Genomic DNA, 18,290 nt, shown 5'->3' on the forward strand with positions numbered 1-18,290 from the left:
ACATAGATGAGGAATATTTGACTTATCTTTGTGTGGAACATGAAGTAGTATAAGAAGTAGACTTTCAAAGAATAAGATATGATGAGTAAAAAACTGTTATCCAGGAAATGGTACTATATTAGCTTACAGTACAGATAAACTGAATAATGGAGTAGTGAGGACAGTACATGGATGAGGAAAGAGCATGCAGTAGGCAACTATAAAGAAAGGACTAGGAAATCAGATTCTTTGGCCTATGGAGATGGGAGACAGAGCTTAGTAACCCGTGTATGCAAGCATACTCAGGTGCCCTCAATTCTAAAAAGTTGTCTCTTTAGGCCGGACACGGTGGCTCATGCCTGTAATCCCAGCACTTTGGGAGGCTGAGGCAGGAGGATCGCTTGAGCCAAGAGTTCAAGACCAGCTTGGGCAACATGGCAAAACCCCATCTCTACAAAAAACACAAAAATTAGCCATGCGTGTTGATGTGCACCTGTAGTCCCAGCTACTCAGAAAGCTGAGGTGGGAGGATCGCTTGAGCCCAGGAGATTGAGGGTGCAGTGAGCAGAGATCGCAATGCTACACTCCATTCTGGGTGACAGAGTGAGACCCTGTCTAAAATAAAATAAAATTTACCTCTTTATCATACTTCAGCTCAAGTTAATTTTCTGTTTCTGATCTTCTTTATTCATTCATTTGACAAATATTTATTGAACACCTACCATGTGCCAGGTACTTTTCTAGGAGCTGGGAATTCAGCAGTGAACAAAACAGACAAAATCCTGCCAAATTCCTTTAAACGGTAGCCTGCACTTTTTTCTCTCCACTTTCACCTCCCATTCAGTCTTTAATCTTTTGCAACCTGATTTTTTCCCCACCATCAAGATAAACAACTTTCTAAAGACCAGTGGTCTCATAATCACTAAATCTAGTACCCCTTTCTCACTTCTCATCTTTCTTGGACTCTGTAGCATTTAATAGCTTCCAACTTCCATCATTAAAAAAACCTTGTGACTCCTTTTTGTTCTGTGACAGGGCACTAGCGGGATTTGCCTTCTATTACTAGTATTGTTTCTTCCCTGACATCTTCTCCTCCTAAATACTGGAGGTCCCTCAAGTTCTACATTGTGCTCACTTCCATTTTTTCCCTCTTAAATATTTTTCCTGTAAGATTTCTCACAGCTTAAACCACCGGCTCTGTTGAGAAGTCTCCTGCGTGTATATTCCCAGACCCAACCCTCTCCTAAACCACAGTCCACATTTCAAACTATGTGCTGGAGACTTCCATCTGGACATCTAGTTATGATGCCAAGCACAATCTGCTTAAAACTGAATGCAACACGTGTACCACTCAGAGTTCTCTGTTGCAAACAACAGAAAGCCATTCTGGCTGACTCAAGCAGAAAACAAATTCACTGGGAGGATATCAGGTAGCTCATTCAGTTGGTAGGAAGATCTGAGGGCTAGGCACAGAAAACAGGCAGAAACCCAGGCAGTGTAGGGCATAGAGAGCATGGGCAAGTTTATTCCTTAGGAGGAGTCTGGTGAGGACACTGCCGTGGAGCGGGCTGCCCTACTTCCTACCCCTGCACACCATCACTGTTGCTCTTCAATTTCTCAACCATCTTCAAGCATGGACTCTGACTGCTAGTTTTTGTATCACTGCCCCACAACTCAACCTTGCCATTAAAAGACCTGGGTTGAGGCATTCACTTGGCGTAGGGCATGTGCCTGGACCCCAGCTGTCAAAGATGACCTCTGATTCCCTTCAGCTTCCCGCAAAGATTAATTAATCACTGTATTTTCTTTTCTCTAGTCACATCATTCTTTAAGTTCCCATTTTAATATAATGCTGCCATTATTCTCTCCATCACTGGGAGCTGAGCCTGGATAACCTGTTTTACTCCCTCGTCTTCCTTAGCATCTGAGGCAATCAGCCTACCCAGCTCTGCAAGGGCTTTGTTTGTTGTTAATTCATTGTTTTCCTTCACACAACTTTTTTTTTTCTTGGACCTTTCTGCAGCTACTGCTCCACTGCAAGTCTCCTAACTGGATTCCCCACTTCCAGTGCCTCTTCCAATGTGTCCACCCAGTTTAATCTTCCTAAAGCAATGCTTTGATCACATTACTTTGTTGCTAAAACTGCATTGTTGATAGGCGTCTCAGTCTGGTGTTCAAGGATCCCCACAACAGAATCCCATTGAGACCAAAAGGCAAACTGGTACAGCAAAGGGTTTGATTTTCAATTTTAGATGGATATGGGTTCAAAACTTGATTTTCCCATTTCATAGTTGTATGCTCCTGAGACTCATTTTCCTTTCTGAAAAATGGGGATAATGAAACCCGCCACTTAGGGCATTCATAAGTCAGAACTTTGAAAGCTGAAATGGTGTTATAAGTTGTATTTAGGTTGCAACATCAACCTACAGATGCTTATAATAGGCAATATTCAATTTCAGACCTGCCTGGTTCAAAATCTTAAGTAAGGTTGTCATCAGTGTGGTTTAATACAGGCAGGTTAGGATCAGCATGCTACATGTTTTGGGGGACTTAGTGGCAATCTAATCACCAATTATGGCATTGTTCCTAATTTCAGACTGCTGGCTTACAAATGACCTTTTGGAAATATTTTATTTGCAAGTAGAGAACTTCCTGTGTTATTAATTTTGAGAATTGAATTTCCTTGATTGGCTGCTTTCCACTCTAATATTTCTATTTAAAAGTATTTCCCTGCAGAATATCAATTTTGTAAGAGGTTGCTATGAACTCTTCATGGAGAAAAAGATTATATTTATGATGGACACATGAAAATTATCAGCTATTATCTCTAAGGCTTGCCCAACATCCAGTTAAAGGTGGTGAAGCTATAACACATAAAAAGAAAGATTAAAGTTGGTTCCACAGTCTCAACAAGTTCAAATCTCATTTCATGGCATAAGTTCTGAATCGGCATTGGGAAAACTTAGTTCTGCAGGTGAGGCTAGTTGTCTTCTTTCTGCTAGTCATGGACGGCACCATCGGAACTGCCAAAATTAACCTCAATAGGCATTCATTCACTCAGTCATGTATCCATGCAGCAGATCCAAGTGAGGCATGGCTGGTGATCCCCACAGGATAGATTTCAGTCTCTCAAGCTCTTGCCAAGAATTTACAGCACTACTAATTGCTTGATTCTTTTCTGAAGTCAGAAAGTCTGGAAAGTCTTATGAGAGAGATAACAATCATGCCAAGGTTGCTGAAAGAGTTATTTAATAAGTATGATATTTTAAACCAGTCTCTATAGATACAATTTGTGAGTGTCTGAATTAATATGCATTGCAATATGTTCTTTGTTTTTGCACTTTTAATGTTTTCAAAAAATGAATACAGGCTTATATGATTAAAATAATATAAAGAGAAATCCCCTGCATCTCTCCTCTACTCTTTCCTTCCTCCACTTAATTTCATTTCTCAGAGGTGGCTACTTTTGACACTTCGGGGTCTCTCCTCTCAAACTCCTTTTATTTCTCTTGCAGTAATTTTGGAGTTCTCCCTAGGAATTCTTTATGGTTAGAAGCTAGAAAATCATTGCCATTTAGCTTCTCATAGATTTCAGAACTCTTTTATATGCTGCTTACATTAAACATATTATAAAAATAAAGAATCCCTTTTTTCCCCACCAAGATATTCACTTCTGATTTTTTTCTATCATATTTATGCTTCCATGGACTACAGGTTTATGCAATCTACATAGTTCCGTGACTATAGGGTTCCATTTTTAAAAATAACATTTAAATGGTGAAATAAAAAGGAGCTGAAGACCCAGTTTTAAGTATTAAAAAACCCCTTAATTTACCTTGACATTTATTTTAAAATGTCTTCAGGAGAAAAAAGCAAGCAGACAAGAACAGTTTATAGTCACTTTTTTTTTTTTTTTTTTTTTTTTGAGACGGGGTTTTGTTTTTTTTACCCAGGCTGGGGTGCAATGGTGCAATCTCGGCTCACTGCAACCTCTGCCTCCTGGGTTCAAGCAATTCTCCTGCCTCAGCCTCCTGAGTAGCTGGGACTACAGACATGCGCCACCATGCCCAGCTAATTTTTTGTAGTTTTAGTAGAGACGGGGTTTTACCATGTTGACCAGGATGGTCTCGATCTCTTGACCTCGTGATCCACCCGCCTCGGCCTCCCAAAGTGCTGGGATTATAGGCTTGAGCCACCGCCCCCGGCCTTATAGTCACTTTTAAAGGTAGTCTAGCTAGTGAGAGTAAAACAAAGAAACAGAATAGGAATATTATTTCTCTTCAAATGTTAGGTCAAGACTTTGACAATAGGTGTTTGTATCTTCATTAGTATTCTGAAACTCCTCCCACAATACACTCATTTTGACATAGAGGGGAAGGTACTATGCAGACTCAAGATTCTATGTACAAAGAAAATGTTTTGGCTGGGCATGGTGGCTGATGCTGTAATTCCAGCACTTTCGGAGGCCAAGGCAGGTGAATTACTTGAGCTGAGGAGTTCGAGACCAGCCTGGGCAACATGGCCAAACCCTGTCTCTACTAAAAATACAAGATTAGCCAGGAATGGTCCATACACCTGTAATCCCAGCTACTTGGGAGGCTGAGGCATGAGACTTGCTTGAACCTGGGAGGTGGAGGTTGCTGTCAGCTGAGATCGTGCCACTGCATTCCAGCCTGGACAACAAAGTGAGACCCTGTCTCAAAATCCAAAACCAAAACCGTAAAGAAAGAGAATGTTCTAAGTTTTTATTACTTGATAAAGCTATATTTAGCCTTTTCCAATAACTGGGCTCCTGAAAAATGGCACAAAAATATTTTGCATTTGCCTGAATTAAGTTATACTTAAAGGGCTCAAAGGGGCAAAGGGACTCCACATTGAAAATAATCTAAAGATGAATACTTTGTTAAAGTGAATAACCAAAATAACCATCCAGTAATTGGTAACTGTTTAGTACCTTTGGATTTGTGTGTGTTTGATGATAATGTTCAGCTATGGTTTCACTTTTGAACGATTTATGTTAAATTTTACTTTATCATGGTAGTATTAGAGGCTTAGATTGCAAGATCTACTTTGATAAATATAAAACAGAAAAATTTTGGCTGTTTTAAAACACTCAGGCACTGGTTGTAGAAACAATGTATTCAGATTGACTAGTTTTCAGAGTTCTATGTTTGTTTATTGTTCAATAAATATTTATCAAAAAGTTATTCTGTAATATGCACTAAGTATATACTAGAGAGCAAAAACAGATAGTAAGAGCAGCTAATACTCATGTAGTACTTATAACATTTTGTGCCCTGTTCTAAGTGGTTTACATATATTATCTCATAGCATCCTCTCAAAAACTCTAAGAAGTGTTACCATCCCCATTTTGCAGTCGAAAACGCTGAGGCACAGAGAAGTTAGGTAATTTGTCCAATGTTTCATAGCTAGTAAGTAGAGCTGGGATGTGAATCTGGGCAGTATGATTCCAGAGTCTGCACTCTTAACTCCTGGGATGTACTAACTCTCTTAAATTCATTCTAACAGCTTTCCTTGTAGTATACAGTATAATGAATGAGATGCTTATTGAATAAATCATTCAAGCAAATGAAAAATTTTACCTCCGATGAATGCCATGAAGAGGATGGTGGCAGAAACCAGGGAGCCATTACCAAAATATGTCTCTTTTCCTTCTGGATACACAAACTACATTCCTAGCCTCCCTTGTGGTCATGTGACCAAGTTTTGGCCAGTGGAATGTGGACAAAAGTGAGGTACACACTTGCAGGTCTGGACCATAAAACATAGGTATACCAATATGCCAAGTTCTCATTCTTTTAATCGACCTAAAACAGAGAGCATAGTATGCAGACATAAAAGAGCAGCTGTCAGAATTGAAAACTTCTCAAAGATTTACTTCGGCTTAGTAGAAACTTACGTATATGAAAATGCCCATAGCAGAGGGAACATTGGGTAAATCATTTAAGTTTGAAGAGCAGGAAATCTTAGACACCGTTTAGTCTGTAACCTGAATTAATCTTGGCTGCCTTATGGCCAGTCTCCATATAGAATGGTATTTGGAAGAAACACAGGTCTGATATCCAAACAAGAAATGCAAAGCAATTTGCATTTTTAGGGAAGATTTTTAAAGAGGCACCAAAGGGAGACGTATATCACAAGAAGGTTTAACAGTCCTTTCAATCATTTAATTCCTCTAAGTCCCTCTCATCATGACATATTTCTTGTCTCTCTTCTTGTTTGTCCCTCTCTACTGCAACTGTGTGTAGTAGGACTGTTTTCCCCTAACTCAGCTCTTTATTATGTATTTATCAATTTATTATATATAGATCAATTTAGTTCTTCAGTTCCTTACAGCTCTTCTCTTTAACTCTTACTCTAATCTGCACAACTGAGCCGCAGGAGGGATTTGATAAACCATGAGAAAGTCTTTAGAAGTACGGAAATAGTGTTGGGGAAGGGAGGAGGAAGATGAAGGCTATGTATATTTACATGTATTGGTTACAAGTCCAGCCAACCCATTTGCAAATGAATAAAGTGATGCCTAAATAAATTAGGTGATTTAACACTCACTTCCTGTGTCATACGGAGATGGGCCTAGAAATCAGTGTTATTTCATTTGAAGTAACCCTTAGTATGGTTCCCTAGCAGGCCATCCTATAGCCTGCCATATATGAGTCATTTTGCACCCCTAGTTGACAGAACGCTAGAGAGAGTAAGGAAGCCTGAGTTTTTCCTTCTACTAGGTTCAATGACTTTGGGCAGGTGTTGTCCTCTCTAAGGCTTAAGAAGAGCTGGGCAAGATGAACTTTGGGGTCATGTCCAGCACTAATATTCCTTGCTTCTCATCTGTCCTGGGCCCTGCGGCTGTAGCAGTGGTGCCATTGAGCTAGTCAAGAAGCTTCGCCCCCATTTGTCCCTCACCCTATTGTGGGAGAGGGAGAATGTCTCCTTCTTGGTTGCTTGTTTAGTGTCCTTCTAGGACCCACGTGGTGGCCATCTCCCCTTGGCGGGGATCCAGACTTGGCTCTGAGGGCTTCCCAGGGGCTATAAGGGAAGAGGATCCTTCATGAATCAGAGTATCGCTATGCCTTATCCCCACCTGTTCCGAACCAGCTGCAAACCGTGGTTCCCCAGCCTTCAGCAGGCCCACCAAGCAGGCGCAACCACCAGCCTGGCGCGAGGCTGACGAATGCCGAGGCCGAAGCAAGGTGAGAGGGCGGGCCTGGCAAGACTCCGCCTTCGTAGCGTCACGTGAGAGGCGGAGTCGGAAGTGTGACGACGTGCGCGGGGCGGGGATACTGCTGCGCGCGGGCGCGGGGGCGGGGCGCGGCGCTCGCGGCTGGTGCCTGGGAGGGAGGCCGGGCAGGCGTCTGAGCGGCGCGGCTCTCAACCTGACGGGGAAGTGGCCCGGGCGGCCGCGGCTGACTACCCGAGGGCGAAGAGACGGACGACGGAGGCGGGAGCTGGGGCCCGAACCGGGCGACTTAGAGAGCGCGCGGGTCAGGCTCAGCGTCGGCCACTGTGTCGGTCCGCTGAATGAAGTGCCCGCCCCGCTGAGCCCAGAGCCCGGCGCTTTCCCTGCAAGATGGACGGTTTCGCCGGCAGCCTCGGTGAGTACGGCGGGGGAGTTCTGCCTCTTCTGCGCAGGGTGGGAACTTTGTTCCCTCCGTACACAGCCCAGGGCCTGCCCTCCCCCCTGCTCCTCGGGGTGGCAGCGACTTCACTGCACATGTTCTCTTCGAGGCTGCCGCCCCTCCGCAGACTCCCGTGGGTTGAGGGCCCCTCCCCCATGCCCAGCCCTCCTCCGTGCCAGACCCTGCTTTTCTCCCGGAGCCCCTTTCAGTGCGGGGCCCTCTTTCCCCCACAGTGGGAACCCCTTCCTTCTCAGGCCCCCAATAGCTGGCACACCCCTCCCCTTACACTCATGGCTCCCTCCACGGACCCCCCCTTCAGGGTTGGGACACTTCTTCAAATCCAGGCTCCTCTTCAGGGTATAACATTCCACCTCCTTTCCGCATACAGAACTCTTTTTCAGGGTGGGGACAGCCTTTACCCGCACAGATGCTCTTTTTTAGGGTAGGGACCCTCATTCCCCCTACAGGAAGGGGGCATCCCCCGCCCCCCCAGTCTTCACTTTAAATTTGGAGACGACTTTTCAGTATCCTTCAGAGTAGTAGGCAACTTCCCCTTCATGCCCTCCACTTCTCTGAGCATTTGCAGTGGTGGAGAGACCTAGAAGCACCGGAGCATCATTTGCTTAATACAGGAAAGGAAGAGGTGCATCTGTGTTAGGGGACCCTCTTTAAGAGTGAAAGCAGAAGTGTTTTCTGGCTCGGCATGCATGCTGGGGAGAAGTGATTCTGCCCAATGAATCAATAGGAAAGGGGGCCTCTATCAGGGAAGGAAAGGATTCTCCATTTTTGGAAGATGTTGTCTTTGTGGAATGGAGAAAGGGAAGAGGTTATTAAATAGGCTGAAGTGCCTTTTCAGTGTTCCCTTTCACTCAGTTGAAGGTAATCTTCTGACTAGGAAAATCCAAACTCCACGCTGCCCTGGAAGCTGAATCTGGAATTACTACTATTCTTTGAGGCCATTGGAATCTAGTAAAAGATTTGAGTTCAACTGTTAGAATGGTGAGAGAAACAGTTTCAGCTTTGGCTGATACCACAGGTGTGTGATACCTACTGCTGGAATTGTATTTTGAGTATTTTGTATGCAGGTAGCTTGTATTCAAATGCCTTTCTTTTATATTTCTTGATAATCTCTAATTGGTTAATGTTCACTGATTAGTGAGCAGTCCGGCCGTAGGCCATATTATATCCACACAATATCGAGATTAGATGAATTTTAAAAACCTAAAGTAAAAATGTAAGTCAAAGGGCATTATAGTTATTAAATAGTAAAATTCATAATTTTGGTCTTCACTTTTTCTTCGGCAGAAAAATTATCATAGTGCTTTCAGAGTGGAAATCCCAAAATAGGAGGCAACTGAGTGTTGTGTTACTCTTTCCTCCTCAAAGGCACCTGTTGCCCATTATCTAACCTTTGATGTCTTATAATTCCTTACTTACGTTGGGTTCCTTTTAGAGAAACATCCATTTTTCCCTGGTGCTTTTTTAGCCCCATGCATTGGTTTATTCACAGTAAATGTTGGACTGAAAAACTTGTCGTATATATCCATTGAAGGGCTAATCATATAGTAAAGTAAAAATTGAGCGTCTTTTTAGGGGAGGTTGTGGAGAGCTGTGGTATCTTTGTACTGTTTTGGGTCCTCATCCTGTAGGAATGGTGAGATCTCTATTCACTTTAACGTCTTTCCTGTTGATTCTAAGGACTTCTGGAGGGCTTGTTAAAGCTTCTATCTTCTGTAAGTGTTTAGAAGGAGTCTTTATCACCAGTTGGGGCACTTAAATTGATTTTCAAACATTGTCTATGCTTTGTAATAGCTTTCTTCTTAAGCAGTTCATGAGGCAAGTAATATAAGAGACCGAGAGATGAAGAATTGCAGTTGGGGCTTGCACTTTTCATAAAGAGCGTCGTTGTTGACCCTAATGTTGGATTTAAAGAATTTATTTGATGCCATGCTTTTGGTGGTATATGATGAGACGTTTCTTTAGATATGGTGTTAATCAGGAACAGAGGAGATATGCCTAACAGAGGAACCTGTGTCTGCAGATAGGGAAGGAAGTGGTTCCTGGCAGTATTTCTGGAGTTGCTCTTGAAGAAGATACTTCTCAGTAGGAGCTCTGTGCTTTCTCTTTCTGTCCCCCTTGTAAGAGTAAAACTAGGCCCCATCTTAATTGAAACCTTAAAGGGGTGGGGGAGGATTAGTGCTGGTATATTTTACTGGTGTCTTTAAGCAGAGCTTTGTTGAGCTCTTGCCAAATTGCTTGTTTCTGTTCTCTGCAGTTAATTAGCCTGGAGCTTAGAGTTACATTGATCTTTATTTTATCATCAGGAGAGCCATGACTATAAAGGCAAGCACTTCTCTAGTAGATGTTTAAAAACTTTTTTTTTTTCTTTTTTAAAAAACCAAACAAGAATTCAAAACGTGTGAAGTTCTTCTGGGGTTACAAGTATTGAAAGCATTTGTTTATTCTGAAGGAAGTATGTGTGGATCTCCTTTTACATATTAGATAGGTTTTTGAAAAATGGTAAAAAAAAAAAAAAAAAAAATTTCTTTTTATAAGCAGAAAAATTGAGTACTTTATAAGCAATAATTTTAGAGATTATTTAAGAAAATCCTATGGTGGTTCATTTTGTGAAGTGAAACTTAAAATTCAAATAGTACCTTTGATGCGTGTTTAGATAAGAAAACCACTTTATTACGTGCATTTTAGATGTCTAATGGCAATAAAGACTAGGTAGTGGTTTTTGAAAACAGAGAGGAATAGGGGTTGGCCATTTTATGAATGCCACATTGAAGTTACATGGTACTTGTTACATTATCTTTGTTTTATATAAAAACAACTGAAGAATTCTTTTAATCTCTGCAGCTGATGAATTTCAGGCAACTTGGCTGGCAGGTGCTTGTACGCTGGAATTTCCCTTAGGTATTATGAATGCATCTCTTAATTCACGAATTACGGTAACTTAAGGCAGCACTTTGGAAACCATTTTTTTTTTAACCTAGGAGAGAAAAGTACTCAATTACCTTGATGTCTTGCCTCCAAATCACTACATATAGATACACATTTGCAAAATGTATATACAGCATATATTTTAAATATCAGGTCTCTGTGCAAAAGTGGGAAACTATTGATACAGCTTTTCTTACTGATTTTTTTTTTATAAGGCAGAGATTGGGGGCATTTGATGCTTAATCTTTTTAGAATCTTTTTCATAATAGAGGTTTAATTTTAAGACTTTTATCTTGGAATTAACCTAGAGATTTGTCTCTTTGCACTTGAAAGAAACCTTGTACTTGACCATGTCAGGTTTAAATTTTCCTGCCTCAAAAGTTAAACAACAAAACTTAAAATCTTTTTCCCCCTAAGAAAAATCGTAGTGAATGAAATTGTTGGATTAGTATCTATGAGAAACAACATTCTGGGTACAGGGTGTAAATATGAACAAGTATAGCAGTATGCTTCCACTTACGGACTATTTTCAGAAATTGGTCTTTTTTTTTTTTTTGAGACAGAGTCTTGCTCTGTCACCCAGGCTGGAGTTCAGTTGCACAATCTCGGCTCACCACAACCTCAGCCTCTCAGGTTCAAGTGAATCTCCTGCCTCAGCCTCCTGGGTAGCTGGGGTTATAGGCTCCAGCACCACACCCGGCTAATTTTTGTATTTTTAGTAGAGACAGGGTTTCACCGTGTTGGTCAGGCTGATCTTGAACTATCTGACCTCGTGATCTGCCCACCTCGGCCTCCTAAAGTGCTGAGATTACAAGTGTGAGCCACTGCACCCGGCTGAAATTAGTCTTTTTAACAATCACATTGTTAGAACTGTGATTTCTCATCACAGATAATAGTCTTGCTTTCTTAAAGGAACAATGCTGTATATGATTTTTAAACATTAAAGCATTCCTTATTTACATGAAAACATTTTTCATGTAACATTTGGGGAGTTTTTTTTTTTTTTAAACTTTCAATTTTTATTGGTTGCCTCTCGAAGGATTGAAGATAGACTTAAGTTATGTAACAGTACATGAGTAGTAACTCTTACATGGTTAGTAGAGCATCCTCAACATGAGTTAGCTAGAGTGTTTCTCAACATGTATATGGGTTAACATCCAACATGGACTGGCACTATGTTTGGTGGTTCTTATGGGAAGGACAAATAAAAGACATGGTTTTTGTCCTTTTGGAGCTTACTGCCTGGTTTTTAAAATAAGTCTATGACCGGGTGCAGTGGCTCACGCCTGTAGTCCCAGCACTTTGGGAGGCTGAGGTGGAAGGATCAATTGAGCCCGGTAGTTTGAGACCCGCGGCAACATAGCAAGACCTTGTCTCTAAAAAACACCAAAAATAGGCATAGTGACATATACCTGTAACCCCAGCTACCTGGGATGCTGAGGCAGGAGGATCACTTGAGCACAGGAGTTCAAGGTTGCAGTGAGCTAGCATTGTACCACTGCACTCTACTAGGCCACAGAGTAAACCTCTGCTTCTAAAAAAAAGTAAATAAAGTACATACTATATGTTGAGATGTTTATTAAGCCTAAGTACCAGAAATGGGGATGGAGGGAGGAAGCACCATTTAGAATGCTGTGCTATGTTTCATGCAAGTAACTTCTGAGGGAACATTTGTTGATTGCTAGATTTATCGCTGTAGACCTGGCGTTTTAAAACAATGAAATAATTTAGCAGTTCAAATTCTAGGAAATCTTTCCATCCTATGTTTAAGTTGGAATACTGTGTAGAAAAATGTGATATTTTATATGTGGGAGTTTGTTTTTATAACATGTAAAACTTCAATATTCATAAGAAATTTTAGAAAAACATTTTGATTTTCAAATAATTCTAATCCTGTAAAAAAGTTTAGGGAAAGAATCAATTTCATTTAGTATTGCCTCGGTGTGGAAGATTTCCCAAATCTATAGTGTGCGTGTATATATATATTTTTTTTGTGACACAGTCTTGCTCTGTCTTCCAGGCTAGAGTGCAGTGGCATGATCTCAGTTCACTGCAACCTCTGCCTCCCAGGTTCAAGCAATTCTGCCTCAGCCTCCTGAGTAGCTGGGATTACAGGCATGTACCACTATGCCTGGCTAAGTTTTGCATTTTTAGTAGAGATGGGGTTTCACCATGTTGGCCAGGCTGGTCTCGAACTCCTGACCTCAGGTGATCCACCCACCTTGGCTTCCCAAAGTTCTAGTATTACAGGCATGAGCCACCACACCTGACCCTGTAGTATATTTCTATGTGTGTATGTGATCTCTTGTTCTTTAGCTGTCTTAGGCTATTATAATGCCTTAATTTTGCATGCTGTATATGATTTTTAAATATTAATCTAAAGCATTTCTTATTTACAGTTTACAAAGAGCTTTTACCTCATTTAATCTGCATGCTAACCTTGGAAGATAAATTATTACCCTTTTATAGATGAAAAAGGTATAGAGAGTATGTTATATCTTTAAAACTTTGGGTCCAGGTTTTTTCTTTTTCTGTATGTTTGGGGGTGTTTGTATCTATGTTAATTTTATTTTTTCGAGACAGAATTTTACTCTGTTGCCCAGGCTGGAGTGCAGTGGCACTATCTTGGCTCACTGCAACTTCTGCCTCCCAGATTCAAGCGATTCTTGTGCCTCAGCCTCCCGAGTAGCTGAGATGACAGGATTGCACCACCACACCTAGCTAATTTTTGTATTTTTAATAGAGATGAGGTTTTGCCATATTGGCTAGGCTGATCTCGAATTGCTGGCCTCAAGTGATCTGTCCACCTCAGCCTCCCAAAGTGCTAGGATTACAGTTGTGAGCCACCATACCCAGCCTCATATTATTTTTAAATAAAACACAATAGGAAAAAAGAATAGAAAAATAAATTATCTTTAGCTCATTTACACAGCTGATGTTAACATGTTGATGTACTTGTTCTTAGTCTTTTCCTATGCTTAAGCTTTTAATAGTTAAAATCATACTGCAGACATAATTTTGCATTCTGTTTTTTTCATTGGATCCTAACCTTTTTTTTTTTTTTTTTTTTTTACTTGAACTCAGATGTTTCTGTTGGAATCCAGTGTTCTTTTCTCTACTTCATTACTGACTCTTTAGAACCCTCAAGTACAGTACATACCCGAATCTGAACTTCTCTTCTAAATCAGCTTCTTTTCCTTATTTCCTACTGACTGTATCACCCAGTCTTGAAATTTCAGAATCATGTTTGATTCTTTGCCATTTTTGCCTAGGGCATTAAAATCTCTTCTAAGACTTGTCAATTCTTGTCACCTATTCTCATCCCCTTTCTTTTCTACCACTGTAGTTCAGGTACTTAATATTTGATGCATGGATAATTGCATGGCCTGAAGAATCTACATCTGTCCATTTTATTTTGTACAGGACCCTCAGATAAATCTTCCTAAAGCCATGCTTTACTTGTGCCGTTCACCGTCTCAGATTGCTTCATTGCCTTAACGACTACATTCATATACCTTAGCCTCTTCTCAAGTCCTCTGTCATCTCTTTCTATTGTCTCACCGTGTTCTGGCCAAAATGACTGATTTCTTGTTCCTCAAATTTTTGTCTTTTCATCCTGATGACTATTCTCAATACCTTTACCGGCTTAATTCAAATATTATTTCCTTTCTAAAAACATTTCTTTTTATTCCCAGCCCGAAGCATTCTTCCTTGAACACTTGATAGGACCACTCTTGGGGTACTTATTGCAGAATGTTTTTTCTTATAGTTATAAGGTAAAAGTAATTATTACCAATCTTAAAATTATTATGTCTTATTTCCTTAAGCCAAATTGTTTTTATTTTTATATTAGTACTATTTTTTTTGATGGAGTTTTGCTTTGTCACCCAGGCTGGAATGCAGTGGTGTGATCTCAGCTCATTGCAGCCTCTGTCTCTTGAGTTTAAGACATTCTCCTGCCTCATCCTCCCAACTAGGTGATTACAGGCATGTGCCACCACACCTGGCTAATTTTTGTATTTTTAGTAGAGACGGGTTTCACCATGTTGGCCAGGCTGATTTTGAACTCCTGACCTCGAGTGATCCGCCCGCTGAGGCCTCACAGAGTGCTGGAGGATTACAGGTGTGAGCCACCGCGCCCACTGAAGCCAAATTATAAACCTATTGAAGGCTGAAACTCTCATGTGTCTTTGAAGTCTTGCAGTGGAGATTTCATGATCCAGTAAAATGTGGAGGAAAAAAATTAGGGACTAGTATATAGTTGATGACTTAACCTTCACTTTCATACCTCATTTTTTAAAAGAAATGACATTTGAAGACCAAAAGATTGTAATATATAGTGTCAGAATAAACAGTTGTAAAATTACTTTAAAAATTAAATATAGCTCATGCCTGTAATCCCAGCAGTTCGGGAGTCTAAGGTGGGTGGATCCCTTGAGCTCAGGAGTTTGAGACCAGCCTGGGCAACATGGTGAGACTCTGTCTTTACCAAAAGTACAAAAAAACTAGTCAGGCATGGTAGTACATGCCTGTGGTCCCAGGTACTCAGGCGTCTGAGGTGAAAGGATTGCTTGAACCTGGGAGGTAGAGGTTGCGGTGAGCTGGGATTGCACTACTGTGCTTCACCCTGGGTGACAGAGTGAGACCCCACCTCAAACAAGCAAACAAACAAAAACTCATTGTGTTCTTTTTTCTTATTTCACCTGAAATGAGTGAAATGTTCTAGACTTTGTCGGGAATCTGGTAAGGAATTCTGTGCCAGATTCTAGGGTATTATTTTCAAGTACAAGTCATGTGTATGACCTATTAATGGTTTTTGAAATCAGTTTAGTAGTTGTCAGGACCAACATTAGAAAAATGAGGAGAAAAGGAAGAGATAATATAAAATATCAGTACTTCATGTGATATTGCTTCATGGAACATTTAATTTCAGTTAAATACATTTACCTTAGATTTCAGCGTAGAATTTCTGTTGGTCAAAATCAGATGCAAGATACATTTTTAGTGGCTAATCCCTAACTTTGAGAGAATAGGTGAAAAGGTTGTCATACATGAAGAGGTGGATGAACAATTAGAAGTAATCATGAGTTGTGTGCTATGTCTTTGACAAGTTCTTAGAGTCTGAATATAATGATTAGAATATGTTTAATATCAGCAGCAAAAAGATATTAGTTCTAGAATCAATGTATTTTAGGCAAACTCAGTATGTAAAGAAGTGATTTTATAAAATTGATGGGCTAGGGTATATTTACCTTGCAAATCAATTATTTGCTTTGAAAGAGAATGTTTAGGCCAGGCAGGGTAGCTCACACCTATAATCCTAGCACTTTGGGAGGCCAAGGTAGGAATATCACTTGATGCCTGGAGTTCAAGACCAGTCTGGGCAACATAGTGAGACCTTGTCTCTACCAAAACAAAAACAAAAATTAGCTGAATGTGGTGGTGCATGCCCAGCTCCTTAGGAGGCTGAGGTGAGAGGATTGCTGGAGCCTGAGAGGTGGAGGCTGCAGTAAGCTATGATCATGCTACTGCTCTCCACCCTAGGTGGCAGAGCGAGCAGTGAGACCCTGTCTTAGATAAATAAGAAAGTGGATTTTCCTTGTTTGTAGTGTGATAAGTATCCCCTATGTGATGCCTGTCACGTGAGAGATCCCTGGGAGCCAAAAACAACAACTGCAAAAAACAGAATTTATCATGTTGCTTTATTTTTAAGCTCGTCTGATGGAATTGTCTGTGTCTTAACTGGTTCCCCACTTATTTGCTCAAGTACTTTTTCCCCCAGGAAGCTGTCTCAGATTAGTCTTGTACACTCAAACCATTGCACCATAGTGGTTCTAAAGTGGAGGAGGGTACGGAGCCCTTAACACCTAAGGGATCTGGGAGTGTAGCCAAAAGTTGAAATCTATTTAACTTTAAAATTCATATGATTGTTTTGCGACCATTGTAATAAAGATTTGTTCAGATAGGAATCATCAATAGATGCTAAATCTAAGGGGATATTTTGATGAGGAGCAGGATGTCTGCATGTTCTTAAATTTCTCCCCATATAATGCTTATTACTTGTAAGGGGGGAAAACAGTAACTCAATATGGTGGTAAAATCAGACAATACCTTGTGTGCATGATCAAAATAAATATCACCAGTGAATGTGGTGTGTCTATGCATGTGATTCCCTGAAAATAACACATCATGTATGGTGTTTACCAGCCATGACTTCATAGCCTGAATCTAATCATGAAGAAATTTTAAACTCCAGATGGGGAATATCCTATTTTTTAAAACGTTGGGGTGCTAGTTTTTCTTTTTCTTTTTTTTTAAATGTTATAAAAATAGAATCTGTGGAAACATTCCAGATTAAAGGAGACTTAAGAGATATGATAACTAAATGGACTGCCTGATTTTAGACTGTATCTTTTATAGAGAGGAAAATATAATAAATGATATTATTGGATCACTTGACAAAATTGGAATATGGTCGGTAGTAAGTATTGCATTAATGTTTATTGAAGTTGATAACTGTCTTAAGGTTATGTAACAGAATATTTTTATTCTTAGGAAATACATACCAAAGTTTTTAGGGAGAAAGGGCCATGATGTTTGTAACTTAATGTTTAAATGGTTCAGGAAACAAATGTAATACATATGTGGGTTTTTGTTTTGTTTTGTCTTGAGACGGAGTCTTGCTCTGCTGCCCAGGCTGGAGTACAGTGGCGCAGTCTTGGCTCACTGCACCTTCTGCCTCCTGGGTTCAAGTGATTCTCCTGCCTCAACCTCTCAAGTAACTGGGATTACAGGCGCATGCCACCATTCCCAGCTAATTTTGTATTTTTAGTAGAGACAGGATTTCAACATGTTTGTCAGGCTGGTCTGGAACTCCTGACCTCAAGTGATCCACCTGCCCTTCCAAAGTGCTGGGATTACAGGCATACTGTGCCTGGTCATGTATACATATACGTACATACATATATATGTATATATACACACATATATATACATCCATAGGAAGCAAATGGGTAAAATGTTAACAATAGGTTAATTTGGTGAAAGCTATGTGGATATTCTTTGTACTATTTTTGTTCTTACAGCTTTTCTGTGAGTTTGGAATCATTTTCAAATGGAAAGTTTTTTTTTTAAATGTGAACTTTGCATTATACTTCATAGTATAGCATTTAAAAAATTTGGAATTATTCTGTCTTCCAGAAAATTCTAGGCAAATCCTTGAAATAAAATTATGGTTCCAAGAATATATTCCGTGTATATATCATGTAGCTTCCTTTCATCCCTAAGCCTCAGTTTGAGAAACACGTCTCTGGGCCAAAGGTAGCTGTGGTTCAGATTTAGCTGACAGACACGTTTTGTTTGGCCCGTTTGAGTGTTTTAAAAATTGAGAAATTTCACATAACAATGTGGATCTTTGCTTTCTGTTGAAAAATAGAATGATCTTGCCACTCTGGGCTTGCATTCCATTCCAGATAGTCTGTATATTCACTAAGTGGTATCCCAGGTTAGTGCCCTTATTCCCTACCTTACATGAAGCTTGTTTCAGTCATTTCTTTCCTGGCCTCTGTAGGCCTATGTTTGCAACCTTTACCTAGCTCAAAAGATGATGAAAGTGTCTGTCTTCTTTTTGAAAATTAAATTGCTAAATGGATGCCCTATCACCCTCTAACATTTTAGTGTTTATTTCCTATAAATAAGGTATTATTCTACACAACCATACTACAACCA

The 18,290-nt window shown here is 40.3% G+C and overlaps 1 protein-coding gene across 4 annotated transcripts in view; it reads left to right on the forward strand.

Annotated features, from left to right (window-relative positions):
- The first annotated feature begins 7,296 nt into the window (after positions 1–7,296).
- Positions 7,297–18,290, forward strand: part of EML4 (EMAP like 4) — a 157,660-nt gene continuing 146,666 nt past the window's right edge. For 2 of the 4 annotated variants that reach the window (XM_032239408.1, XM_032239410.1), the window contains exon 1: positions 7,297–7,592. In XM_032239408.1, the coding sequence (XP_032095299.1) occupies positions 7,568–7,592 (25 nt within the window). In that variant the 5' untranslated portion in view covers positions 7,297–7,567. The remainder of the gene's footprint in view (positions 7,593–18,290) is intronic. The other 2 variants (XM_032239409.1, XM_032239411.1) reach the window with 1 other exon arrangement.

Source organism: Sapajus apella, unplaced genomic scaffold, assembly GCF_009761245.1.
Source record: "Sapajus apella isolate SASKATOON/1434 unplaced genomic scaffold, GSC_monkey_1.0 scaffold44, whole genome shotgun sequence".
Taxonomy (NCBI): domain Eukaryota; kingdom Metazoa; phylum Chordata; class Mammalia; order Primates; family Cebidae; genus Sapajus; species Sapajus apella.